The 27,455-nt window shown below is 35.0% G+C and overlaps 2 protein-coding genes across 6 annotated transcripts in view; one reads left to right on the top strand and one right to left on the bottom strand.

The window, feature by feature from the left end:
* Positions 1–1,706: 1,706 nt before the first annotated feature.
* LOC136803695 (ribosomal oxygenase 2-like) lies at positions 1,707–10,331 on the bottom strand. The gene is made up of 10 exons (XM_067060411.1): positions 10,079–10,331; positions 9,683–9,894; positions 9,364–9,483; positions 7,183–7,314; positions 5,561–5,661; positions 4,825–5,147; positions 3,718–3,848; positions 3,150–3,239; positions 2,654–2,860; positions 1,707–2,063 (listed from the first exon to the last, which is right to left on the bottom strand). Exons 1-10 carry the CDS (start codon positions 10,275–10,277, stop codon positions 1,896–1,898), a joined length of 1,683 nt encoding a protein of 560 aa, XP_066916512.1. The 5' UTR covers positions 10,278–10,331; the 3' UTR covers positions 1,707–1,895.
* A 5,207-nt stretch (positions 10,332–15,538) lies between these two features.
* LOC136803698 (protein DGCR6-like) overlaps positions 15,539–27,455 on the top strand; it is a 28,593-nt gene continuing 16,676 nt past the window's right edge. The window contains exons 1-7 of one of the 5 annotated variants that reach the window (XR_010846189.1): positions 15,539–15,699; positions 21,059–21,465; positions 21,808–21,968; positions 22,401–22,507; positions 23,051–23,149; positions 23,978–24,485; positions 24,909–25,492. Coding sequence is in view for 4 of the 5 variants with exons in the window: in XM_067060415.1 (XP_066916516.1) it covers positions 21,062–21,465; positions 21,808–21,968; positions 22,401–22,507; positions 23,051–23,149; positions 23,978–24,091 (885 nt within the window). In the remaining variant the exon portion in view is untranslated. Of the gene's footprint in view, positions 15,700–18,586; positions 18,624–21,058; positions 21,466–21,807; positions 21,969–22,400; positions 22,508–23,050; positions 23,150–23,977; positions 25,493–27,455 lie in introns of those variants that run through there. The other 4 variants (XM_067060415.1, XM_067060416.1, XM_067060417.1 and 1 more) reach the window with 4 other exon arrangements.

Consider the following 27,455-nt stretch of genomic DNA (forward strand, 5'->3'; position numbering starts at 1 on the left):
AAAGATTATGTACAACTGGCTTTCGTAGAACACAATGCCAAAGGAATCTCCAATCACGGTCGCTTCACTATTTCTTATTCGGCATCTCGAAAATCAGAAGGTTTTCTTCTTCAATTTCCAAAGACTATGTTCCAAATCTTCGAAGCCATATTTTTCCGATAGCTTGATCGATCAGTGAACGGGATCTGAAAACAGAATGGAAAAAGACATCGTCAGTGAAGTATGAGAGGCGATTAAACAAATTATCCGATTCACCCCGGGTATCCGATTCACCCCGTCCTACGGAAATCGAACTCATCGAACCCTATCGAACATCAATCGAACTTTATCGAACTATAATAGTATAATCGAACAGTCATCGAACTTTACGAAAAAATCCCGGTTCGATAGGTGTTCGATTGGGTTCGGTAATCGAACAGCTATCGTTCGATAGGGTTCGATTAAGTTCGATAAGTTCGATAATCGAACAGTTCGATTGACACCGCCTGGATAGTTTTACTCAATTTTCCAGGATCGCCTCTGGCGCCATGAGTGCCATGATCCATGATTCATCAAAGACTAGATTTCCACTGGATTTAAGACTCATAATGGATACATCATTGAATGTGTTTGGTTCCTTGCTTCAAACTTTATTCAAAGTCTATAGTCCATCACTTTGAAAAGTTTTTTTCGATGTACAAGTTTTACTGTTCGAAAACATCAGTTCGCAGAATCAAATTGTTGCTTTCACTCAAAATATAGGCTTCCAAAGCTTTCCCAGATGTGAGAAATGAAATGAAACATTAAATAATATCATAATTCAATCCAAAACAATACATAAGCTCAGTATCCATGTCAAAAACACAGCTGACTGCCTCCAAAATGTGAATTTTTTTGAAAATACCACTTCTTCGGTTACCATCTTTAATTACGTCATATTAAGAAATCCCGGGAAAAAAGGCGGCATTGACTTAGACGCCCAAAAAGGGCGTAAAAAGAGCTTTCATTTGGTATGTCATGATGCTATGTTTAGAGCAGCCATACGGAAATGAGGCCCTAGCAACGGATGCGATTTCCCGTTGCTAAGGAGAAAATTGTATATCAGGGCTCATAAGAAACCCAATATATCGGCAGATATTTATGCTACGGCCTTGAAATTTTCAGGGTATGTTCAGGAAGGATAAAGGATCCTAAAAAGCCCTAAATTCCGAAATTGATAAATTTTTCACCAATTTTCAAAATCTCATATGACTACCCCCTTAAATAACCGCCTCCCGCTTGTTAGTTTAGCGATTTTTTTCAACCTCCTGGAAGTCCGTAAAAATTTGTTGACAGTTTTTTTGACACATTCATTCTATGTTATACACCGTTGGAAAGATAATTCCAAGGAGAAGATTTTTGAAAAGTTGAATAATGAAGAAGGAAAAAATTAAGATTTTTTCTATTGTTTTAAAAATTACGACAATTTTTTAGAATATTTGAACCTTGATTTAAAATATGTATTCAGATTTTTCGTATCTTTCATGGATAAAAGGTTACAGACCTACCTTCGAAACGTACATACGGGAAAAACTGCCAAAAGTAGCCAAAGTCGCCCTACCTCAAAGGGCTTTTTATCAAAGAAAGATAAAAGAATATTTCTCTTGCTTTATTTTTGAAATGGTACTTTTTAGGCTAAAAGGCTAACTTTACAGGGTCCAAACAAAGATAAAAATCACTTGCACAACTTTCAAAGAAAAGTTTCTAATTTCGGTATCTTTTTGTGTAGAAAACATAAAAAATGTACATGTTTGTGTGTAAATAATATAAAAGAAACGATCTTCTTTTTGTTCACAAATGTGATTTTCTTTTTTAGTTTTTGTCAAAACGAAAGTTCAGATATCATAATGTTCTATCATATCTTGTAATCAACGGTCTTAAAATTTCATCTCGATGATGTCATCAGCGAACAAGCTGGTAGCGAGGAGGAGCTTTTCGTTGTCTTCTTCCAAATCGGGAATATCTTTTACTTTGACGAAATCTTTGGCGTTTAAGATGAAGTTGGCTGCACGTGCAAAGTGAACTGGAAGCTTGATCATGGAGGGCTAGAAAGAGCGAAAACGAAAAAATTTAGTTATTGGGCCTGCGCTTCGAAATATTCATTGCGGAATGGGTAAGTCATGTACAATAGAATGTAACAGAGAGGGATTCTGGTAGGGACAACAAAATATCGAACTGGGTATCTACATTAGGACCATTCCGAGAATGGAGGCAGATGGTGCATGGGTCGTGGTGTTCCAAGGTCCTTACTGGCGATAACCATTTAAATATCAGCGTGACGTAACGTACCTTTTCTCTGGAAGGGCCAATTATCCCCTACCCTCTTTAACTTTTCAGAGTGACACATTTAAAGGAAGTGTATAAACGCATTCACACAAGTGAAAAAGTCTATTCATGCATTCACGCAAACCACTGCATGGCCCCCGGCGTGCGAATCGAATTGAGGGGCCAAAAAATATGTTGCCCACCACGGTTGGGCGACAAAGAAAATTTTCGACTTTTTACCCTTATTTCACCCCTCTAAACGGTATATATAAGATTTTTTAAAGTAAAAAAAATTACTTTGCAAAATATTGCGGTGACGGGGGCCATGCACTGGAGGGCACCTACGAAGGTAGACAAACAGAATACTTACGTCCATCTTAGGCTGAGGTCCACACATGTGAGCATCACGTTCATTATTGAGCGAGTGTACAAAAGCAATGCAGGGGTATTCGGTTTCAGTCATTTCTGCATCTTGATCATTATCCTCGTCATCTTCAACTTCACTGGCGGTCTTTGAACGGCGTTTCTCTTTTGTCTTCTTGGCTGATGACGTTTTCTCATCGCTAGGTTTCTCGTCCTAACAGGCACGATAACAAGACGCTCTTATTAATTTGTATTTTCTATCAATTCTTACAGTACGCGCAAATGCAGTGAATCATTTTGGCAATTATCAACTAATAAAGACGATAACTTTTGAGAAGAAACACTAGCTTTCAATATTTATCAATCCTACACGCCTTCGTAGTATTTGCAGTAAATTTCAGTAGAAAGTATCATCATCATATCATTTTCCCGCGTAAGAATTTTAAGTGCTTTCAAATTCAAAACTTTAAATAGCGCGTATTCGTAATCGTATTTGAACAAACCTTTTCTTCTTTGCCATTTTTCTTTGCACCCTTAGCAGGTTTCTTTTCTTCTTCTTCTTGCTCCATACTTTCGTCACCTTGCTCGTCATCCTTATAAAAGAAGAATAGTTTTATCATAAATGATTTCCTTTTGCTCTTTGGTTTTTAGATACGAAAACTATCAAACCTAATTTCTATTTTTGTGAGAGGAGCTTGCACCAATTTCCAGTGAGTCTTGTTTGTGCTTTCATTAGTCTACAATTTGTCACGAGGTGAAAGAAATGTAGACCACAGTTAAAATGTTTTGCGATATAGAAGAAGAGCATACGAGTTACTCTGGGCTCAGCTTTGATATATCTTATGAACTACTTGGTGGCCTAATGAAGCTGGTGTATATTATCCCAAAAACCGAAAATTGTTTCAAAGAAGTGCAAATATAACAAAGACCTAACTACATCTAGTCCCCTGGTTTTTCTACGGGTTTCAAACCATGTTAGATTCTTGCTCTAGACTTACTGAAGAGTTACCTCAGGAATGAGATTTTGCGGGAACCAACCTTAGAGAGGCATTATTTTTCTATTTTACTCACTTCTACAATTTCGAGTTCATCGTCTTCATCATCTTCTGTGTCTTCATCTAGATACATCACTCGAACGTGTTCAGGGTATCGCATCTTGATTTGACAATCCAAGGTGGGTGGTTCAGCTTCATTTTCATCAACTAAGGAGAGAGAATGACGTGACAATAGCAATAGCCTAAAAAGAGAACTTCAAATAAACCAGCTGCGCTGGAAAGTCAGCCCAAAATGCTTAGAAGGCTTAGAATGATTAATAGGAAGTACAGATAAGAAATCTGGCTTTGTTAAAATCTGAGCAGCTTGAAAGAACGTAACCATTTGCTTGAAACGTTCAGAAGAAAACAGAGCAGTGCATAGTGGAATCCGTATCCAAAGCAGAAGTCGGTGAAAAAGATTTATTCCGTTGTTGTTATACTCTTTCCATGACAATAATAAAAGACCCAGATAGAAGAAATAGTCTACAAGTAGTATATAACTTTTAACATTATTCGAAGGAAAAAAAATTCTTTGATATACTCACTTTCTCCATATATGCTTTCTCTATAATTAGCTCTCTTTATTTACAATGCAAAAGCATCTTTTATTAACTATTGGATATGAATTTTTTTTCTTATTATTAATTATAAGGCTTCTTTTTATGTTATGTGTTTTTTTTTCTTTTCTTATTTTATCTTGCTAAGAAAAAATTATTTTCGCGCGCTAAATAATCCCGAAATCCTGTTTCCCGAACATAATCCGAAATCGGAATTAAAAATGAAAGTCTTAACGACGACCAGCGGGAAAAAAATCGTCGAACCGATTTGAAGAGTCACCGGGGCTGACTAATAAGCCTCTTTTTGTTAGCGCCTATTGTAAAAATAAGATACTGACTTGATCTCTGCAAATCTCAAAAGGGGAAAGGGGAAGTCGACGTTCTTCAGGAAATCATTTTTACAAAAAACGTACCCTTCATTTCGTCATTCATGGAAAAAGGTGTTTTCTATGAAAACTAGTTTCAGTATAAGGTTCAGTAACTGAAGTGTACTATTAATGCTGTGTTATTCTCAATGATATTACAAATTGGAAAGGTTTTAAGTTTGTGACGTAGATACACGCGAGGTGATATCCCAAAAAATATACCTTCTGGAGGAGCATGGCCAAAGGGAGGTAGTCGACTTCCGATAAAGTCAGATGACATTGCATCAGCAGCCTTATTGACATCAATGTGATCAACTAATTTCGACAAATAATCCTTGATCCTCTTTTTGAATTTCATAACTTCTGTATCTTTTTCGTTTGACATTTTATCTTCTTTATCATCCTCAACGTATTTACTCATGTCTCTTTGAGTGCCAAGAAAGTTACGATAGTTTAATGGGAGACCCTGTCTAAAAGTGACGTCATCTTCCATAGCATTCTCGATTGCCATACGAACTGCGTGATCCATAAAATCACCCACACAACTGGAAAGAGATTAAGAATAGAATAACAGCATTACCTTTTCCTTTAGATGTATGGAATAGATTGAAATTTAACTGTTCAGTTTATTTTGAACAAACCTGCTCTGAAATAATAAACCTTACTTTTAGACGTACAAACTTTCACGAGGTCGAAAAGTCGCGAAATTTACGACATTTACTTTCGCGAATTCGACGAAAAAACCTTTTTTCAAGCATAAACTTTCACGAATAAGGACATTAAAATTTAATTTTCAAAGACATTTACATTCGCAAAAGCTTGTACGCATAAAGTAGTAGCCGTAACATGAAGATAGAGCATCCCACCTACCTTTTGGTGAGCAGATATCAAAAGAGCCTTCAGGTCACCATTTTAAAACAGTGGAATAAGAAGTATGCTCCCTAATTAATGGACTTACTGGTTTTGGAAGGTCGACATTGAAATGTGTGTAGAATGACTATCCCCAAAAGTTTTTGCTTGGTGGATAGTTCCACGTGGAAAGTATAACATGTCTCCAGGCTATGGAAAAAGAAGTCCAAAGTTAATTGTCTAATTGAATCTTCAAACCATATTGTTAGCTTTAAAAACATTTGTTATTGGAAATCTTGAATAACCCTGAAAGGGCTTAATTAACCCACAAAAAACAAGTAATACTTTAATGGACCTACCTATTTATAAAACCAATAATTAGAATTTAATGGAAGTAATGTATAATTTTAAATTTCGATTTATATATCTATTGGAACGGAGAAAGCAATTAAGAAACGCATCGATGTTTAACGGTGAAAGAAAAATAATATCGACACTTTAATCAATCATTCAGAGAAAATTAAAACTGAGAAAATCTCAAAAAACCGCTTTTTTCGGGACATTTCCGGTTCTAGCGGCCGGAAAAATTTCTTTTTCGAAAATTGGGCTCTGTCACATTTTGGGCATTGCCATTTTACATCATTGTGCAAAAAATCATGAAAATCTGTCGAGTATAGTTGAAAAAATGAAGGAAAACCGTTTTAGCCGGTTTTTCGGCTGTTCCGGCGATTTTTAAGAGTTCCGGATTCAAAGGATGATTTTTTGGAAATCAACGATGCTAAGTTTGGGCATCATCATAAAGAACATTTTTCTGTAAAGAAACAATTAAATAAGTTGAAATATGTGACGGAAATGTGAAAAAACGACGATTTCCGGCACATTTCCGGTTCTACAGACCGGAAAAATTTTTTTTCGGCAAACGGTTTTCGACACCTTTTCGGCAGTACTAATGGCATCTATGTGCAAAAAATCGCAAAAAACTAATGATAAAATCTCGAGAAAATCTCAAAAAACGCTTTTTTCGGGACATTTCCGGTTCTACCGGCCGGAAGAATTTTTTTTTTCGAAAATTGGGCTCGTCACTTTTGGGCATTGCCATTTTACATCATGTGCAAAAATCATGAAAATCTGTCGAGTATAAGTTGAAAAAATGAAGGAAAACCGTTTACGCCGGTTTTCGCCTGTTCCGGCGATTTTTAAGGAGTTCCGGATTCAAAGGCTGATTTTTTTGGAAATAAAAACAATGCTAAGTTTTGGGCATCATCATAAACATTTTTCTGTAAAGAAACAATTAAATAAGTTGAAAAAATGTGACGGAAATGTGAAAAAAACGACGATTTCCGGCACATTTCCGGTTCTACAGACCGGAAAAAATTTTTTTTCGGCAAACGGTTTTCGACACCTTTTCGGCAGTACTAATGTGCATCTATGTGCAAAAAATCGCAAAAAACTAATGATAAAATCTCGAGAAAATCTCAAAAAACCGCTTTTTTCGGGACATTTCCGGTTCTACCGGCCGGAAAATTTTTTTTTTCGAAAATCGGGCTCCGTCACATTCGAGGGTTTATAGTAATGCACCTTTGTGCAAAAAATCAGAAAAATTGAATGAGCCAATCTCGAGAAAAGTTGGTAACTAACGTACTAACTAACTAACTAACTAACGAACACAGGTTAATTTATAGGACCTCCACCCCACCGGGGTAGGTCCAAAAAAGATTCTCAAATCCTTACTTCTAGAGTACATTCGTAAATAGGTTCACCAATAGCATCCTGAAGAAGGTCTTGAGTGTAGTCACGAGATAGTTTGACATGTGGTTCATACAATTTCCAAGTCTTTTTGCCCTCTAATTGCAACACAAAAATCTAAACATAACAAGTGATACTTTTATGGACCTACCTGGTTATCAAACTAATCAATGAACATTAAACAATGAAACACATAAGACATAACTGACCAAAATACAAAAAAAATAAAGAAAAATGAAAGCAACATGCTGAATGAACCTACCTGATGATGAAACGAATAATTAGAATTTAATGGAAGTAATGTATAATTTTAAATTTCGATTTATATATCTATTGGAACGGAGCTGGTGACCACTGATAGCATGCTGTGAAAACAGCAACAACCTTCTACAGAGTTTTACGCCGGTTTTCGCCTGTTCCGGCGATTTTTAAGGAGTTCCGGATTCAAAGGATGATTTTTTTGGAAATCAAACAATGCTAAGTTTTGGGCATCATCATAAAGAACATTTTTCTGTAAAGAAACAATTAAATAAGTTGAAAAAATGTGACGGAAATGTGAAAAAACGACGATTTCCGGCACATTTCCGGTTCTACAGACCGGAAAATTTTTTTTTCGGCAAACGGTTTTCGACACCTTTTCGGCAGTACTAATGTGCATCTATGTGCAAAAAATCGCAAAAAACTAATGATAAAATCTTGAGAAAATCTCAAAAAACCGCTTTTTTCAGGACATTTCCGGTTCTACCGGCCGGAAAAACTTTTTTTTTGAAAATCGGGCTCCGTCACATTCAAGGGTTTATAGTAATGCACCTTTGTGCAAAAAATCAGAAAAATTGAATGAGCCAATCTCGAGAAAAGTTGGTAACTAACGTACTAACGAACTAACTAACGAACACGGGTTAATTTATAGGACGCTACCTTAAGGTAGGTCCAAAAATGAAAGCATATCTATTGGGAGAAACTATCAACACTATTGAAAAAGACTTTAGAAAAAGAAATAAAAAAGCTATTAAACGCTTTTCTTTATAAAAACAATCCACTAACAGAAAAATGCACAGCTTAGTAAATAAGGTTTCCAGAAAACTCAAACCACCGCGCTCTACCGTGATATTTTCTTCTTTTAGAAAAAATAATAATAGAAATAATAATTTGGCTAAGAACATTGATCTATGCTTATAAATAGTGATTCTTATAGATAAAGATTCGTTTTTCAGCCAAAAAAATAATAAGTGTTTCTAGAAAACTCAAACTATTGCCCTCCACCATGACATTTTCATCTAAAAAAACTAATAAGAATAATAATATGGCTAAGAACATTGATGTATGCTTATTAATAGTGATTGTTATAGATAAACATGCATTTTTTGAGCCAACAAAGTTTTTTGCAAAAATCTGCATGAGTCATCTTTTACCTATGATGGTACCCTACTTTCATGCAAAAAATCAGAAAAAATTAATGATCCAATTTTTCACAAAGTCCAAAAAAACCCGTTTTTTAGCCCAAATTTGCCCCAATTTTTTTTTTCGAAAATCGGGCTCCGTCACATTTTGGCCACCACCATTTTGCACTTTTGTACCAAAAATCAAAAGATTCCTATGATTCAATCCAGAGAAAAGTTGGTAACAGACGAACGAACAAACACAGGTTAATTCATAGGACCTCCACCCCACACTGGGGTATGTCCAAAAGGGATTATATTACTAGTCTATCACTGAAACCTACTACATCACTTGTTAAAATAGAACATATTTGACTATCCTGAGCTCAGCTTGCACGGTGTAGTCATGTCCAGATTTGAGGCAAAATCTCTTTTCTTTGCAAACCTTTTGTAGTGTTGAAATATTTGTCTGCCCTTTGCTGGGTTTGTTGACTTTACATAACCCAATCCATATACAGACAATTTAATGTCAGGTTGCAAAAATGGTTTTGGCTAAAACTTGATGCCAAAACCGAGAAAGAGAACTGCCATCAAATTCTGATCATACCTTTTACTGAATCATCATTGCTCAGGAGAAAAGGCTTTCAAAGTGAGAATGAGATACAAAATTTAGATATATAGTAATTTGCAAACACAACAAATTGTTTTTGATGCATTTGTCAAATTTTATGTAAGAGACTTTTCTGTATCACTAGAGCCAGCTGGAGCTTTAAAATCAAAACAGTACCTCAACGTCATCACAGTGAGGAGCCAATCCTTGTGATTCTGCAGGTGTGATATAAACATTTGCTCCGACCAGTGAATTGAAATGAGTTTCTAATTTCTCCATGAGGTTCCATAGACCATCCTAATAGAGAAATAAAAGCATCTTACAAGCATTCACATTTGGGAGCATTCAAAAAGTAAGATTTAGTCTGATTGAGTATGTTTTGGTTTGAAGTACCTCTCCTTTATTGTCAAGGACAACCCCATTGGAAAATAACGTTATGTTTGTTTCAAGATAATGTCCTTCAAACAATTTATGTTCAGGGTTTGTCTCAAGTTACCTCGAATCGCTGTGGCTGATGAAACTGTAAGGTTGCTTTCTTCTTGTCTAGAAGTTCGTTTAAATCTTTAAGTGAAATTTCTTCTCCTTCATTTAATAGTTCTTTTTCCCCATCAACATAGCGACAGCAGTTGATATCGCGCTCAAAGAACAATTCCTCTTCCTCTACAATTTCTTTGAGGCCCTCCAGTGAGAACAAACTGCCATAATATTCTGAAATATAAACATTTTAAGATTTAAAACTGTCATTGCAGAAGAATAAACTAGTTTTATTATGTTGAAATAACAGATGAGAGGAATCTTGAATTATTAAATATTATCATCTTGATTATTTGTATTTGAAAAATTTGCAGCCTCTTTTAATTGGGGTTATAGGAGCCTGAGAGTAAACAGTTACCTTGATCTTCACGTTTAATATGCAGGAATTTCTGTTCCCAGTTTTCTTTCATGAAAGTTTCAATGGAAACTTTGCCCAGCAAAGATCCAAAAGTCTCTCCAGGAGTTGTAACTTGAAGTTTTCCCATTCCAGGCTTCTCATTTTTTGTTTTCTTTGAGCCTTTGACATCACCATTTGTTGAAACCTTTCGTTTGACCATTGTGACAGATTAATTTGTTTTGCTATTGGTTGAACCTTAAATATATTAAATAATCTGAACTAATTTTGAAAAATAAGTTCCCTTAATAGTGTAGTGATACATTTGAAACAATCAAGATGTTGGCATACCTACTTTAATCGTAGAAATTTTAAGGAGACTAATTTTAGCGTTTTAGTGAGTTTTCCCTATTTTCGCTGAAATAAATCTCGCTAAAACGCGCCGAATTGACAGATCGCTAAAATTTATCCTCGCGAAATTTTTCAAAAAGCTGATTAGCTAAAATAAATCCAGTATGTTTTTTCTTTCATTTTTTATCATTTTGTTATCATTTTCGTAAATTTCCAAGTTTTTCTGTTCTTAGTCAAGAATTGTGTTACAAAGACATGTGACTATATTGGGGGGGGGGGGGGGTTTCACTTTTACGGTATGACGGTATTGGGCCTTTTTACCCCCGGTAAATCGGTATTACGAGAAAAAAACGACGGGATTACGGTATTTCATTTTCTCCCGGTATCGGTAAATTCACTGTTTTTTTGTCGGTATTTCGATATTTTTATCAATAAAAAACGGTAATTCGGTATAAAACTATTTACCTTTTAGTTTTTTCATTAGTTTCATGCAGAAAAACTTTCAAAAAAGATAAGTCTATTCCGCTATTTTAACCAGTAAAATTTTCTTGCTCGCTTCGCTCGCACAATCTTGGATGTCATATTGACTTATTGTCATAGTGAGGTTATTCTAAATAAGCAAAACTTTACGATATTTAAACAAATATTTTTGTTATTTTTCTGCGGGCGCATTTTTTTAATGACAACTTTTGTGATGCAAATACTGCATCCAACAAATGAGTCTAGATAAAATTTTCTCCGTCAGCACTAAATGATATGGTCGTCTCTCCGTATTCACTTATATTGCTACTACAATACAATACACTGATACTGCAGTAACTTAGAAACAGTAAAGGCGGTATTTACTCCTTCAATAATTAGTGAAAGAAGGTAGTTCTAAAAACATCTTGTGCAGCATCGAACGATTAAAAAATAATTCACATCATGGTGCACATGATGCGTTTTCAGGCAATCTAGGCATTCTAAAATTTAAATTTTTTCTTGGGCGAAACTCTTGAAACGCCGCACCGGGTACGTCAGGTACGTCGCTCGCTGTACCATACTTTTGCCAACAAATGGTTAGTATTAAGTAAAATCAAAAATTCTGTGACCAAACAAGGCATACTTGGCTAACAATAGCGTATTAAGGCCGTTTTTCAATAACAAAGGAGAGCGAAAATTGTCAAAAATTTTCGCGCTCGCTTCGCTCGCGTTATTAGTTTCCATTTATTTTTTTCCTCCAAATTCGTGTCCTCTAGTTGCACCACAGCACCACCTCTATGAAGCCTGTGTTGAAGTCTACGGCTTCGCAGACCATGATTGCCCCAAACCTCGATTTTAAATTAATTCTCAATATAAAAGAAATATTACGGGTGGAAGAAATTATTGGGGGAAAGGCTTAATTTTGCATTTGCCTCCCGTAACAAGCAAGTAACTTTGGCGCGGCAGGCCTAAAATCTTGCTTTATGAAAGGTCAAATAGCTGTAAAAGAGGCCTTAAAAAGTCGACGATATCGAGAATAAGGTCACAAAACTAGCAAAAAACTTTATATTGGCGAAAGTGTTTGGTATAAGAATAGGTCAATCTGTTTAAAAGAAGCCATAAAAAGGTTAAATTTAGCCCAATAAGGTCACAATCGTTTAACCAAAGATGTAAAAGCAAAATTGGTGCGTGGACGTGAAAATGGTTTTTTTCGCGCGTGAATACGTGAATTGGCAAAAATTTGTGCGTGAATACCTGAATTGAGGGTTGACTGGGGGGGCCTCATAAAGTACAAGACTTGTTTGTACAGTTTCTATTTTGTTACTACACAATAGATTTGATAACTGAAAATTCATTATTTTCGAAAAAAAACATAAATATAATATCGGTATCGGTATTAGGCTTCCTTCACCGACGGTATTACGGTATTTGACCCAAAATTTTGTCGGTATGACGGTATTTAAGACCCCTGAAAACCCCCCTGATATTGATTTTTGTATTAAAAAACATTATTTTTTTCTTCAAAATCATTGCCCTCGCTAAAATTAATCCACGCGAAATTTTTGTCAGATGAGTATTCGCTAAAATTTATCCATGCAAAAGTTTTTGAAATCGTGATTTGCTAAAATAAATCCAAAAAAAATCAAGATTTTCCTGACTCGCTAAAATTAATCTCGCTAAAATTTCTACGATTAAAGTAGTCTACACAATAGACAGCTCCAGGCTTTTAGGCCTTACTCTTGGTCTATAGGCACTGCTATAGACGGCCACTAGTAGCCCCCACCGGGAATTGCTTATTAATAGGTTTAAACATAATAGACAACTTTCACAAAAGATGTTTATCAATAGAGATTTAAAATAAAAGAATGTTTAAAACACAGCTCAGGGTTCGAATTATAAATTTTAGGAGCTTCGCTATTTTTTCGAGCGAAGTGAGGTAAAAAAGAAGCGCCGCAGGCGAATTTTTTTCACTGTTTGCGAAGCATTTTCATTATTTTGCGATGTTGTTTAGAAGAAAATGCGAAAGTATCTTCAATGCATTTCTCGAGAAAAGCGAAGTAAGACTTGAAGTAAGAAATTATAGACAAAGCAAAGAATAGTGAAGTTTTGAAGTAGCAAATAAAGCAATAGATAAACGAGTGAGTAAAGTTGTGAGTTTATAAAGCAATAAATAAGCGAATGAAGCAAGTTTTGAATAAGCGAGTTGATAAAGCAATAGATAAACAAATGAATAAAGTTGCGAAGTAGCGAGTTGATAAAAAAGCAATAGATAAATGAATGAATAAAGTAGCGAAGTGGCGAGTAGATAAAGCAATAGATAAACGAATGAATAAAGTAGCGAAGTGGCGAGTAGATAAAGCAATAAATAAGCGAATGAATAAAGTAGCAAAGTGGCGAGTAGATAAAGCAATAGATAAAATAATGAATAAAGTTGCGAAGTAGCGAGTTGATAAAAAAGCAATAGATAAACGATTGAATAAAGTTGCAATATAGCAAGTTGACAAAGCAATAGATAAACGAATGAATAAAGTAGCGAAGTGGCGAGTAGATAAAGCAATAGATAAGCGAATGAATAAAGTAGCGAAGTGGCGAGTAGATAAAGCAATAGATAAAATAATGAGTAAAGTTGCGAAGTAGCGAGTTGATAAAAAAGCAATAGATAAACGATTGAATAAAGTTGCAAAGTAGCGAGTTGATAAAAAGCAATAGATAAACGAATGAATAAAGTAGCGAAGTGGCGAGTAGATAAAGCAATAGATAAGCGAATGAATAAAGTAGCGAAGTGGCAAGTTGACAAAGAAATAGATAATAAATAATTGAAAGAAGTAGCAAGATAGGTGTTTTCTTATAATTTTTTACCTTCGCATTTTTGAGTTACGAAATCTTTTTCGGTCGCTAAATCTAAAATTCACTTCGCATTTTGCGAAGTGCGAAGCTATAATTCGAACCCTGTCAGCTGATTGGCTTAGGTTTCATAACTCTCTATTGTATCATTAAAACCTCAGTGCGCATGCGATTTATCCGAAGAATTATCAATATTCAAAATAAGAGCAGTGCTCATATCCCGAAGAGTGGGAGTTTTACGCTCGAAACGAAGGAAGATATATGACGTAGCCTAGGCATACCTCGATCCCATTCAACTGTTGTCATTCATTAGTTATTCGAGCTGTTCTAAAACTTAGTTCTTAACCAATATTTTTTATTTAGAAATGCCCCTTTTCCAGGCTGATTCCTTCAAGAAGTGAGAATCCCTAGAGCTCAATAAACCAGGAATGAGAAATTTTGTAAGTGAACCATAATCTACATCCAAGTGGGGAATGTTGCCATTCTAAATCTTACTTTTGTATCGCTAAAATCTGTCTCTGAAATTTCTTTCCCCTCAAACTATCAAATGCAGCTGTTTGGTTACTGTAATAGTAAAATGTTGTACTAAGGCACTTTGTAATAACCCCACACTTTGTGCAATTTACCAGGCTTTTTTAAAATTTTTTAATTATTACAAAGTGTATCAGTTTTTATCACAAAGTGCGTCAAGGTGTATTACAAAGTATTACTTCTAAATTTGGAAGTTTTGCAAAAGTTGATTTTACAAAAGGCAAATCAAATTCCACAAAAATTTGTTCTGCTAAAAAATTTGTTCTGCTAAAAAATTCATCCCATATCAGATTTTTAAAATTGATCCAGCCTAGCTCGCCTACTCTGTTTGTGTGGTTTCGAAGTATAACATTTAGTTAAGACGAATAATAATATAGAAACAACAGAGTAGACGGGTATTTTTGTAAATGTCAAATCTGGTCACAGAATTCTATTGGCTGTTAAACAATTGTTGAAATCACGTTTTGAAATGAAATTGAAGTTTCTTTCCTGTGAACTTTACCTAAGAAAATTTACAAAACCTACCTGGTGAAACAACCTTTATAGGTTCACAAAGCCACCAGGTAGTAATAATAAACTAGCGTTAAAAATATTATGTACATTTAAAATTAGCTATTTTTAGCTACAACGTGATATTATTGCTTTGATTTGAAGTGCGCGACCCTGATTGGCTAACCTTATCAACGGCTTTTTTGGCACGAAATTCAAGCCAAATGTAAACAAATTCAAACTGGGTTAGAAATACCATACACTCAATGAATAGCTTCTGATGGGATTTTTGCTTAAGTGGTGTAAGTTTGAATAGAGAGTATGGATCTCCAGACTACAATCGAACCTCGTATAAAACCAGGCGGTACTAATCGAAAGTTCGATTGTGATCGAAGTAATCAATAATGATCGAAGGTGCGGTGGTCAGTGACCATTATTATTGATTACTTTGATAATCGAATTTATCGATTAGTACTGACTGTTTGGATAAAACTTTTTTGATCTTCCTAATCAGCTTTGTAAATTTCAAAACTTGGTGGACTCACAACTAAAAACAAGCTACTAAGGAAACTCTATAGCAGGAAAAAGATTGACATACTTACTATTCTCCAGCAAATCTACTCTAGGATAAGAGGTACCCCACCTTTTCCTACTGTCCTATCGCCTACGAGATTTCTTACAACAACCATGTAGCACGCTCGCACGTGGTTGTGTTATCTACCATTTCCCGCGCAACAAATTTTATCGATAAATCAAAGATCCTGATTGGATAAAATATTTCAGTGGATTTATGAAAAGAGGGCATGTGATGCCGTGGACGAAAACAAACAAAATGGTATCAAAAATAGTGATGAGAAATTTCGTAGAGAACTTTTCGTAGTAGAGAATACAGAACTGCCAGGTACTTTCACGTACTTTCAGACTGAAAGATCACACCTTCATATCGATCATACGTGCTCCCTCTTAAGGTATGATGATTTGATTTGACCTAATCTGACCTTGTCTTGAGAATATGTCTCCAATTGGGGTGGTTGGGTTGGTCGTATCGTAACATGGGATTGTGTATAGACCTTTTTTCAAAGAGGCCACCCTGTTGAATAATTATGTAGTCCAGCAGAAAAACAATGATGAACCATGAATAATTACTACAATATGCATGATACAGTAATTATGCATGGATATATCATTGTTTTTATGGCTGGACTACATAATTATTCAACATGACATCCTCTTTGAAAAAAGGTCTATTTTTACTTTTTACTGTTAAATCACTTTGACAAAAAATTTCTTTTAATACTTCCACCAAATTTATCAACCACACTTTTTCTGTCAAAAAATAGATACGGTATATGTCTAGAAGAGCTGCATCTGACAAAAGTATTCAACCAATTCACGTCATCTTTTAGTTTCGTTAAAACCTCTGGTTAAACAGTTACATCAATTCAATATGCCTTCTTACCTGTCTTTAAAAATATAAATAAAAGTAATCACGGAAAAGGACGCGAAAAAAAAAGACATAAGTGTGAGAACAGAGTAATCAAACTCGTTAGAAAAAGTACCATTAGAAGTCATAAAAAATCAACCTGAATAAATGCAATCGAAATTCCAGAGAACTTCATAATTCCCCAAACAACATTACATTACTATCTCAAACTCCCATCACATAAATTTTACAATTACGTCAGAGTAGACTACGCTTGCCACCGAAGAGGTTTATTTGGAAAGGGTAGTTATATTTTATTGTTTGCTTCTTTTTTAAAGATTTGCCGGGTTGGAAAAGTATGAATTTCTTTGTACATATTTTACCTACCCCAAATATTTAGGAGGCTGAGTTTTAAACGAATCGTCAAGTTGAAACGAACGATAAATGTATCAAGGTCTGTTTTATTTACCCCCTGGTGACTTAACAAAAGAAACTTAACTCGATGTTACAATCCAATTATTGAAAGTTTGTCTCGGCCTTTTTATAATGAGCGAGACATACGTTCTCTGATTACGCAATTTTCATATTGACATTTTCGAGGCATTTTGATGTAACTGTTAAACCCCGTTAAACCCCTCTCTCGCTCAAGGGACTTTTAACTAACAGCCTGTGCAATGAGATGAATATATGTTAGCAAGAGCCTGGTTTCTAAGATTTAGTTGATGTAAGTGGAGTGTGTCGTGCCTGTGTTGTGTTCATTACCGTGAGTATGGTCCTAATCCGAGTATTCCGACACCCCAAATAACTAAAAACTGTTATAAAAAATTCTATGTTTACAAACCTTCCTTCTCCAAGTTGAACGATAGACTATTGCAATGACTCTCGAAACAAAACATCTAACATTATGGCTATAATAATGTCAAGGTCAATTAATGTGATCAAAAAAGTGTAGGACCCTCCCGGCGCTCCGGAAACTTCCGGAGTTTTCCGGAGCAGCTAAAAAAACACTATTTTTCTCTCCGGAAAGTTCCGGAGCTCTTCCAGCGCTTCCGGAGCAAGTGATTTTAACATGTTCTAAAAAAACATTTAAACGGCTAGTTCGAAACACGGGTCACGGGTCCGGGTCCGGGGCACGGGTTACGGGGCACAGGTCACGGGGCATGGAGTGATCGGGCAGCTCTGATCAAAGTAATTCAAACAGAAAATGTTTTAAAAACGCAAAAAATTATCGAAAAAATCTATTTGAAGGTGTTTTATCCACGAATGACTATAACCACGTCCTTTCCACGTGTTTTCGAAGTTGCGTCGTGTACAACGCAGACCAGAAAACACCGCAACATATTACATACATATAACAAGCTTATATTATCAATAAATACACTTTTAGTGCTATATGCATGTTATATGTTATACGTAAGTAATATACATATTACAATTCCCATCGCCTGAAAACCAAGCTTTCTCAAGAAAATAATAGTCCGCCTATTGTTAAATCATATCTCATTATATCCCCTCCATCACCTTCAGTATGAATATAATTTTAATGGATAATAACGTAAAAATGATGGTATTATAAATGTGTCAGTATTTTCCACCTACCATTATGAATTTTTAATAAAAATGACGTAATTATACTCATATCTCTAAAACCACTATCTTGCAGCATTTAATCGTTTTAAAACATGTCAATCTATATCCAGTCACATAATTAGCATCCTATTGAGTATGAAAAAATATTTTGCTGTAAATTGGTTCAGAGGCCTTATATTTCATGATTTTGACAATATTTCTGTCATTCAATATCATTTTGTCAAAATTTGTGGGTGACATATTATTTAAAAATTCTCATGATAATACTATTCGTATATAATTGTTTCAGACATACTATACAATGGTAGTAGTACTATTATATGTGTTATGTAGTACGTGTTATGAACGAATTATACGTCATGATATCGTTTTATTTTTTCCGGTCTGTAATTTGTATGCCCCGTGACAGTCTTTGAGGATGATGGTTCACCCATTAATGAAATTGAATTTGTCACATTATATTCGAAAGCATAGTTGAAATTTCGAAAAAATAAAAAAAACGTGAGGTTTCAGTGAGTCACATGAGTCGGCGCTATCGTAATAACATTGCGGATATCTTGCTCCAGAACGTTCCGGAGTTCCGGTGCAGACCAATCGGCAAAAATCGTGCTCCGGAACACGAAAAAAACACCACTTTTTGCTCAGGACGTTTCCAGAGCGCCGGGAGGGTCCTAAAAGTGTGAGTTGTAAAAATGATTACCTCTATTATTCTGAATCCAGCTGAATCTGTTGCTCATGTTTAAGATGTTAACAATTTATGTAATGAAAAATTATTTTTTGTATAAGAAGCACAATTATTGTAATTTGGTTCAAATCAATGTGTATCAAATCTTTCAGTTTAGTTGACACTTTGGTATCTTCATTGCGTCACAGTGAAAGGTTTGTTTTTATTTTATTTTGTATCTTCCTATCTTTTAAAGACCATCAGATTTAGGCAGGGCTGTTGGATTTAGGATCACTCACGGTATAATAAAGGAAGGCGGACATGAATCGCTCAATAAAATTTAGTGCATATATTTAGAAAACCACCCCCGTGTAAAGTTAACAGATCTGAAAATATGACGCTAGATTTTATGGATTTTTGTAGATATCTGGTTTGCAGTACGCGCGTGTTTCACTACGGAATTTTTTTCATATTTCAATTTAAAAGCCTACTTGGTGTGAAAGAGAAATCATGCATTTTTTGATACGCCGTTCATTGTCGTTCATTTATATTGGAGGTTCGGTGAAATGGTGGCCGAATTGCCATCCCATGTTTTGTCAGATAGTCCCAAGTTAAAGCAGTTGACATTAAAAGGGCTAGTTCAAAACGCAGGTCACAGGTCAGTGCTGACAGGTCAGCTTTAATTACTGTAAAACACCAAGGAAATGTTTGAAAAAAAATTGTCAAAAACTGTCAAAAATATCATTCTGAAGGTATATATTTTATTGATCTAGAACTTTTTTAAAGGTCAATCTCTATCCACCATGTGTTTAGTTGTGCTTACCACGTGCTTTCGCAATATGTGCTGTGTATAACACAGACCTGTAATACTTATTATATTTAATTGTAATTGTATATTACACACATATCACACATAAATAGCAGTTATCTTTTCAATGTTATGTGCATGTTACATATTTTATACACGTGTTAAAATATTATTAATCTCACCTTTAACCTCACTTCCCGACAGGAAAATAGCTATTTTGCAATCGCTATATCATACCTCCTGCAGCACCTTGGGTCTGATAACAAAAATTAATGAAAATAGCGTCAAAAGGGTTATATTTTATAAATATTTCAATATTTTTATCCCCTGCTTTGTCATAGTTTTATAAGGGGGGTACGATGGCCCTGAAGGCTCATAATTTCTCTTCAAAAAACAACCGGAGTTTCCCAAAATCAAGCTGGAGTTTCCCAAATTTTAGACAGAGTTTCCCAAAACCAAGCCAGAGCTTCCCAGATTAAAAGGGGGTTTCCCAAATTTTAGATGGAGTTTCTCAAATACACGGGCTGTAAAATTATATCGAATCAAGTACAATGCAGTCAAAACATGTGATTACTCAAAAAAGTTCACGTGATCTTATTCCCATGTTAATTAATTGCTTTACAGCTGATAACTTTGTTAATAGTGTCAATAAATTCGAACCAATCAGAAATAAATGTCATGTAACAAGCACATAAAAATTTCGAGTAAAAGCGTGATTTTTCTTCAGACTTTAATTTTGCAACCTGTGTATTTTTTAGTAGAAACTAAAAAAAATTTGGGAGACCCCCAGCTTGATTTTGGGAAACTCCGTCTAAAGTTAGAGAAACTCCGGCTTGGTTTTGAGAAACTCCGTTTAAAATTATTGGGAAACTCCGTCTAAAATTTGGGAAGCTCTGACTTGGTTTTGGGAAACTCCGTCTAAAATTTGGGAAACTCCGGTTGTTTTTCGAAGAGAAATTTTGAACCTTCAGGGCCATCGTAGGGGGAGTTTTTTCTTCAGAAAATGGGAAAAGTGTGGGCAAAATTTTTTTCAAAATTCTAGGGTGGGGGGAAACAAAAGTAAGGGGAGAAAAAATAGCTCCAAAAAGTCTAGGTTGGGGAGAAAAAATCTGAGGAAAAAAATTTTCTGTTCTCTGGTGTCAAACATAAAACATAAAATATATCTGTTCAACTTCAAGCTAAAAACATGTAATAGTGTTTTATATTTGAGGTGATGACAATTTACATTTTTTCTTTGTATATAGGGACGAGATAACATGAATAGAAGCAGTATATTGGGGCAGAGGGACTTTTTTCAATTTTCAAGGGAGGGGAACCAACCGACTAGGACACTATGTTTGTATTTTTGATGAAAATGACGTCATCATTTTCGTATCTCTAAAACAGCTGTCTAGGAGCATTTAATGTTTTCAAAACATATCAATTTGCACTGTTGACCTATTGACCTGTTGACCTGTGACCTGCCTTTTGAACTAGCCGGAAAACAATTGAAATTCAACAACAACATTTTTAGTTCAAGGTGACTCCTGATCTTTGAGCTTTGGATGTTTAATATCATACATAGGATGGGATCACTGTATTGATATTTTGAATGTATGTTCTTGACTCTACAGCATTCAAAGCCAACAAACAGTAAAAATGAAAAATGAAAATCTAAATTTGTAGAAAAGAAATCTCCAACCAAAACCTCCAGTAAAATAGTACTTAAAACTGACCATCGTATTCAGCTGCAGTGCAGTTAATAAATAAAAGATGGATCAAAGCTGTTTTTGAAGCTCAAGAATTTATCTTTCTTTTAATATAAACTAGAGGAGTGTACTATATATCTTTTATTTTCTTTAGAGTATGGCGTATGATCCAAGGAGATGGCTAAATTACGACACACTCGATGATCAAAACAATGGAGACCAAAACTATTACCAAAAACAAGAACCAGAAGATCAATACAGAAGCTTTGATTACCAACCAACTACCACCTCAAATACATACAAAACACAAGATTTCTATAATCCTACCCCAGATCCAGAAAATATTTATACACCATCATTCAATGGTAATGCTTATCAACAGCCAAACAATGGATCTATTGTTGAGAAGAAACGAAAAGTTGACGAGTATGACCCAATGGCTCCCAGTTTTAGTGGCTCCTCTACCAATCAGCCACCCACACCAAAGAAAGAGCAACCGGATCCAAGAAAACTCGGCCATTTTATCAGCATGCTTCAAAAGATGATTAGGCCTATACCATAGTAAGATCGATAAATATTTTTGTTGTCTTGGTATATATTTTTATGCTAACGTCAGTAACATAGTTTGTTTTGTGTTTGGGATTAATCTTTGCCATATGCGGCTAAAGATAAACCATTACTCAGAATTTTATGCGTGTTGTGCTTTTGATGTTTGAGATATTATGGGGCTCTATTTAAAAAATAGAACAAGATGTACAAAGGACTCACTGTTGATGAATGTTATTACTTTTCGCTTTGACATTCTCAAAAATCTTTTGCTTTTTTTAAGAATGTTTGCAAAAAGATTTTGCAATAAAAAATTGAAACAAATTGTTGATGGTTTTTGGCTTTTTATATGTTCAGTGATTACAAGAAGATGCTACCTTATGATATCATTTGCCAGTTAGCACATGCCATGTTGGATGGAACTGTTTTTGAAATAGCCAATGGTTTGAAGGACATTCAAAAAATAACAGAGAAGAGCTTACATGCAAAAAGAAGCAAGCTTGTCAACGAACATAAAGGTAAAAACTCATGTCAGGGCCATTCCAAGAAAATGTTAACCCTATTGTAGTCTATGCCCGATATTGAACCATCTCGTATGAAGCGCTCCTAAAACCCTCCCTATTGGTGTTTGCAGTTAGTAAAAAAGCGTGAAAGAACGTACCTCTTCATCTGGAATAGCTACATAGTTGTTGAGCTTTCAAAATCCTTTTCGTATTTCTTTCAGTTTTCATTTTGTAATTAAAAAACGAAATCTAGTACATAAACAAATGGAAATTGATTGCGACAATATCATGTATACGAATGTCAAGTATATTGTTTATTCACTACCATAAGATGGATCAGAAATGATCAGGGGAACCTTATGTTTATGATATTCTCACATTCATGCTCTTTTAAGAGCATTTCTTAAATGGTTTTCATAATATCTATTTTTCTCTTTAACTTTTAAGCTATGAAGCAAGAGATCAAGAAGCGACACAAAACCGAGATTGAGCATTCACAGTCAAGACCACATCAGATTCTGGTTTATGAGAAAAAGCATGCTGAAGAGCTGAAGGTAGGAAGAAGTGGTCCACTGGTAGCCTCCTAACCGGATTGTTGTGGGTTTGAGCCCCATGCAAATTAACCATGTAACGAAGTCACCTCTCGCATCACTAACACTAATCACCCCAGGCGGGCGGCTGGCTACGGAAAGAACCAACCCTTAGGGTGGATGTGAGTTCAGTTCCTAAACATAAATCAAGTACATAAAATGAAATAAAATCAGATAAAATAAATAAACTAGGGTAACTCTCCGGAAGCTAAAAATGACTGACTAGATTGATAGTAGGAATGCTTTAATAGGATTTTTTGAAATTTAGTACCCCAGCTCAATGTTGGTATTGTCATTTTATAATGGATTATATTGAAACCTACATTTATTTTGCTACCCACCAACGTTGGTGGAGATAGCTTACTGCATTATATGAAAGTTTTAAGTATAATTATAAATTAGTGTATTGGAGGGGTGATCCAACATTACTAGAAAGGCTATGGATATGAGATTATTTTTATATAAAGTCGTAGATCTCTAAGTCAGTTATTTGTTTTTTCTGCTCAGATTTTCAATGAACGAGTGGATAAAGAACTGACTCAAATGGATCAAAAGATTGTATTGGACTTGGATCAACAGATATCGGATCAACAAGTCACTTTGGAGGTTCATAGTTTTTTCTGGAAGTCTTCTTTTAACAGCTCTTATTTTTATTGTATTGTTTAGCGACCGTAGTGCAGTGGTAGAGCATCCGGCTAGCCGGGTCATACCAAATATTCTCAAAATGGTACTTAAATCCTCTCTGCTTGATGCTCAGCAATTAAGAGAAGGATCAAGGGTAAGTGAAGAAATCCAGGGAGAAAGAGTGACGCCCTCCCCTACCTATACTACAAGCAGGACAATAGTTTTGGTGGTGGAATGAGGTGCTCTGTGATCAGTAGCGTAGCTAATAGGAATGCCAAATTCGTATTGGAAAAAGCGAATTGTGTTATAAAAATCTATTCTGCTCAAATTCTGCACAACTCTTGGCTACGCTACTACTAACGTCACATGTTCCTAAGATTATTTAGTTTGACCTGTCTCTGGTTTCTTTTTTCGTCCAAACAGGGAGTGTTGAAATATGTTTGAAATAAATATATATAATTAATATTTTTGAAACTGTTCGCAAAATAGTAGTGTTTCAGCAAAGAGACGAACTTTTTATCCAAAAATCCAAATTTGCCCTCGTTTGAGTACTTTTTTATTTTTCCTGAGTAAAAAGACACCAAAGATCCTCGTCTTTCAATTACTCCTAAAACTTGAAGTGTTGTTGCAAAAAACTACTTCAGTATCAAAATTAATTTTAACGGATTTTTTTTGGGATTGAGTAAATGTCGTTTAAAATGGAGGCCCTCAAAAAAGTTTTGATACATTTCTAGAGAAGTGTGTTTATATGGATAAACTCTACCCGATCAAAAAAAAAAGCAACAAAAGATCGTTCTTTCTTTTGTATAGCGTGCCGGGTTACCATTGTTCTTCATCACCAATAACCCTCAAGAAATTCGTATACAAATGTACATCTTGGAATTTATTGTCGGACTATCAAATTCTCACACAAAACCATCTTGAGGGGAGGAGATTCGAAATATTGTGAAGAGAATTCGTTGGAAAGGTATTTATCCTTTATTTCGTTTGAGTTCGTTTTCTTTTATTCTATACATTGGCTCATGACAAATCATGAACAAATTGAGGCTGTTCATTTGATTGTTAAAATAACTCGGGGAGACAATGATACGATATTGGATTGGATAACATTTAAGGGCAAAAGTTGCTGATGTAACCAAAAATATTCTCCTTGGAAGTAACGCTACGTTTGATCGTTGGGAATATGCTCTGTTGAGGTTGCATTTGGTAATCGAATGAAAGACACTTACGAAATGAATATAATAATTCATCACAGAGGCGGTACATCATTCACAAGAGCTTTGAGAAATCATTATTTTCACGTGCTTTCTAAAACCGGGTTTCCACAAACCCCGCGAACGGTTGGGCGCGGTGCGGTGCGATCAAAATTTCCTTTTATAGCTCATTGACGTCACGAATGAATTTTTTTTGTACACAAAGTGTGAGCTCTATCGAGCGCAACTGAGCTCTTTTGGGAGCTGAAAATTTTCAACTCCCAAAGCGTTCTCTGCGACCAGAATTTGATGAACCAATCAGAAGAGAGAAAATCTGCTGATTAAGCAAATAAAATATGAAAATGTACAGATTGTGCGTAAATCGATAGTCACTAACTTTTTCTTTTTTTATATTACTTTTTTTTTCTATTGGCCTCTCGCTCTGTGGAAATTAAACCACGTTCGCGAGGTCTCTACGACCAGATTCTATTTATAGTAACTTGGTCGCACCGCACCGCCCTCGCGGTTTGTGGAAACGAGGCTTAAAGACATGACATTGGCTCAGACATGACAAGGAAGAACCGTTGCCATCCATTCAGATGAAACTGTAATCCATTTTTTGGGGAATATAGTAACTGTAAACTGTAAATTGAATTATTAACATTGTTGTGTTTTATGATATACCCAGATACGTAATAGAATAAAAAAGGACATGGGCGTGCTATTTTCACTTGGAATACACAACACTCACAAAATGTTGGAGTCCAAGAACGTTTAAAGAAAGAGCCAAAGGTTACCTGCATGTCAGTGCATGTAAAACCTCCACTGTTTCCTGCTGATTAACAGGAAATATCCAGGACTGTTATACTTATGGAAACCAGTAAAATAGGACTACCTGGAGATTGAGCCCACAGTTTACCGCTGGGATAATTGACCATTACGTCATAAGTTAACCAGGATATTGTTGTTATTTTGAGGATTTTTTTCCTTTTAGGAAATATGTTTTGTTTCTAGCTGTTTTCTTTTAAAGGTTTTAACAATTTACGCTGCTTGAATCTAGTATATTTTGTAAGGAATTTTGTAACGGTTATTTTCAGTCAGAAACATGGAGAAGCTGTGATCTCGAATCCAATTTTTCTTTATCTCGTGATCATTCCGTCATCCTTTTATAAGAATGTTTTGTATCTTTTTAATAAGAGCCAGCAGCGTTTACTTTTCGAGACTTTAACTAAATATTAATGTACTTCACAAGCTTCCTGAAGATCAGTTTAAAACTTTTCTAGTAATTTCTAAAATCTGAGGTAAAGATTGTTCTTAATTTGTCCTTAAGAAGGTGTCGGCCAAATCGCAGTCTCAGCATAAAATTGTTCTTATAAAAAGCAAACTTATCTTCATGCTTTATTAATGTGCCTGAGGCTGATTACTCAGCGATACAATTTCGATTATATTAAAATGTAAAGTTTACTAGACAATATCGCTGTTGGATTGTTCTAGAAGTTTGTAACGTTTCATTTGTATTGAGGAAACATGTAACGCCACGTGAAATGGTCTTTTTGTTAAGAGGTTTTGTAGATCCGCATGTCGTATACAAAATTACTGAACTCTACAATAAAGATTAGAGAGGCCATCAAATCTTTCTTTTTTTTCTTTTTGGACCTACCCCGGTGGGGTGGAGGTCCTATAAATTAACCCATGTTCGTTCGTTAGTTAGTGTGTTAGTTACCAGCTTTTCTCGAGATTGGCTCATTAGTTTTTTCTGATTTTTGGCACAAATGTGCATGACCATAAACCCTCAAATGTGACGGAGCCTGATTTTCGAAAAAAAAAAATTTTGGGCAAATTTGGGCCAAAAAACGGCTTAAAAACGGGTTTTTTGGACTTTGTGAAAAATTGGATCATTAATTTTTTCTGATTTTTAGCATGAAAGTAGGGTACAATCATAGTTAAAGGATGGCTCAAGCAGATCTTTGCAAAAAAAATTTTTTGGCTCAAAAATCGCATGTTTATCTATAAGAACCACTTTTAATAAGAATACATCAATGTTCTTAGCCATATTATAATTATTATTTTTATTAGTTTTTTTTAAGATGAAAATGTCACGGTGTATGGTAATGATTTGAGTTTTGTAAACACTTATTATTTTTTTGGCTGAAAAACGAATCTTTATCTATAAGAATCACTAATTATGAGCATAGATCAATGTTATTAGCCAAATTGGTTTTTTATTATTATTATTAAGTGCGATGGTTTGAGTTTTCTGGAAACCTTATTTATTAAGCTGTGCATTTTTCTGATAGTGGTTTTTATAAAGAAAAACGGATAAAAGCGCTTAATGGCTTTTTTATTTCTTTTTCAAAAATCTTTTTCAATAGTGTTGATAGTTTCTCTCAATAGATATGCTTTTTTTTTCTTTATTGATAATCATAAACACAGGGTACACTACGAAAATATACTACAAAATACTACTAAACATTAATATAGTCCCTCCCTCCTTTTATCGCCAGAGGTAGATAGGTTCATCAAAATCTCTCTAGTAAAACAGCAAACTCAGCGTCTCAGTGTCTCCAAAATACACCCATGTCTCACCCGATGGGACTTTTTCCAGCAGTGGGCATAAATTTTTTTATTGAAATCCTAATGGGAATTCTATTTTTCCTGGGTAAAAAGATTCAGTGGGGATGGTTTTGTTTTTGGGGATGCAGTTTTATTCGTTGAATTTCAAAAAATGAATGAGATGAAAATAAAGTATTTTTCTAAACAGGGATAGAATTTCCGTCAAAGTTTCCAGTGCAGTGGAGGTCAAATCGGGTCTCTAATACCGAGGATGTCAAAAATGTTTAATGCTCTACATGTTTTTTTTTATAAGCATTGCACTTATAAGCATATCTAGGCTCAGATATGGGAAAAATTTAAGCATATGGCAAGCATTACTTGATCCTTACAAAAAATGTTTTTTTCCTGATTTTGGCTTTTTTTGGCTGGAGTTTTACGGATTTTCAGTATTTCCCTAAATTTATGCTTTAGATTTAAGCATCCCCTCAAGCATTTTTCAGCCTTATTAAGCTTTCGACCTAAGCATCTCTGAGCCTGTTTTC

The sequence above is a fragment of the Clytia hemisphaerica genome, unplaced genomic scaffold (genome assembly GCF_902728285.1).
Source record: "Clytia hemisphaerica strain Z4C2 unplaced genomic scaffold, Clytia hemisphaerica genome assembly, whole genome shotgun sequence".
Taxonomy (NCBI): domain Eukaryota; kingdom Metazoa; phylum Cnidaria; class Hydrozoa; order Leptothecata; family Clytiidae; genus Clytia; species Clytia hemisphaerica.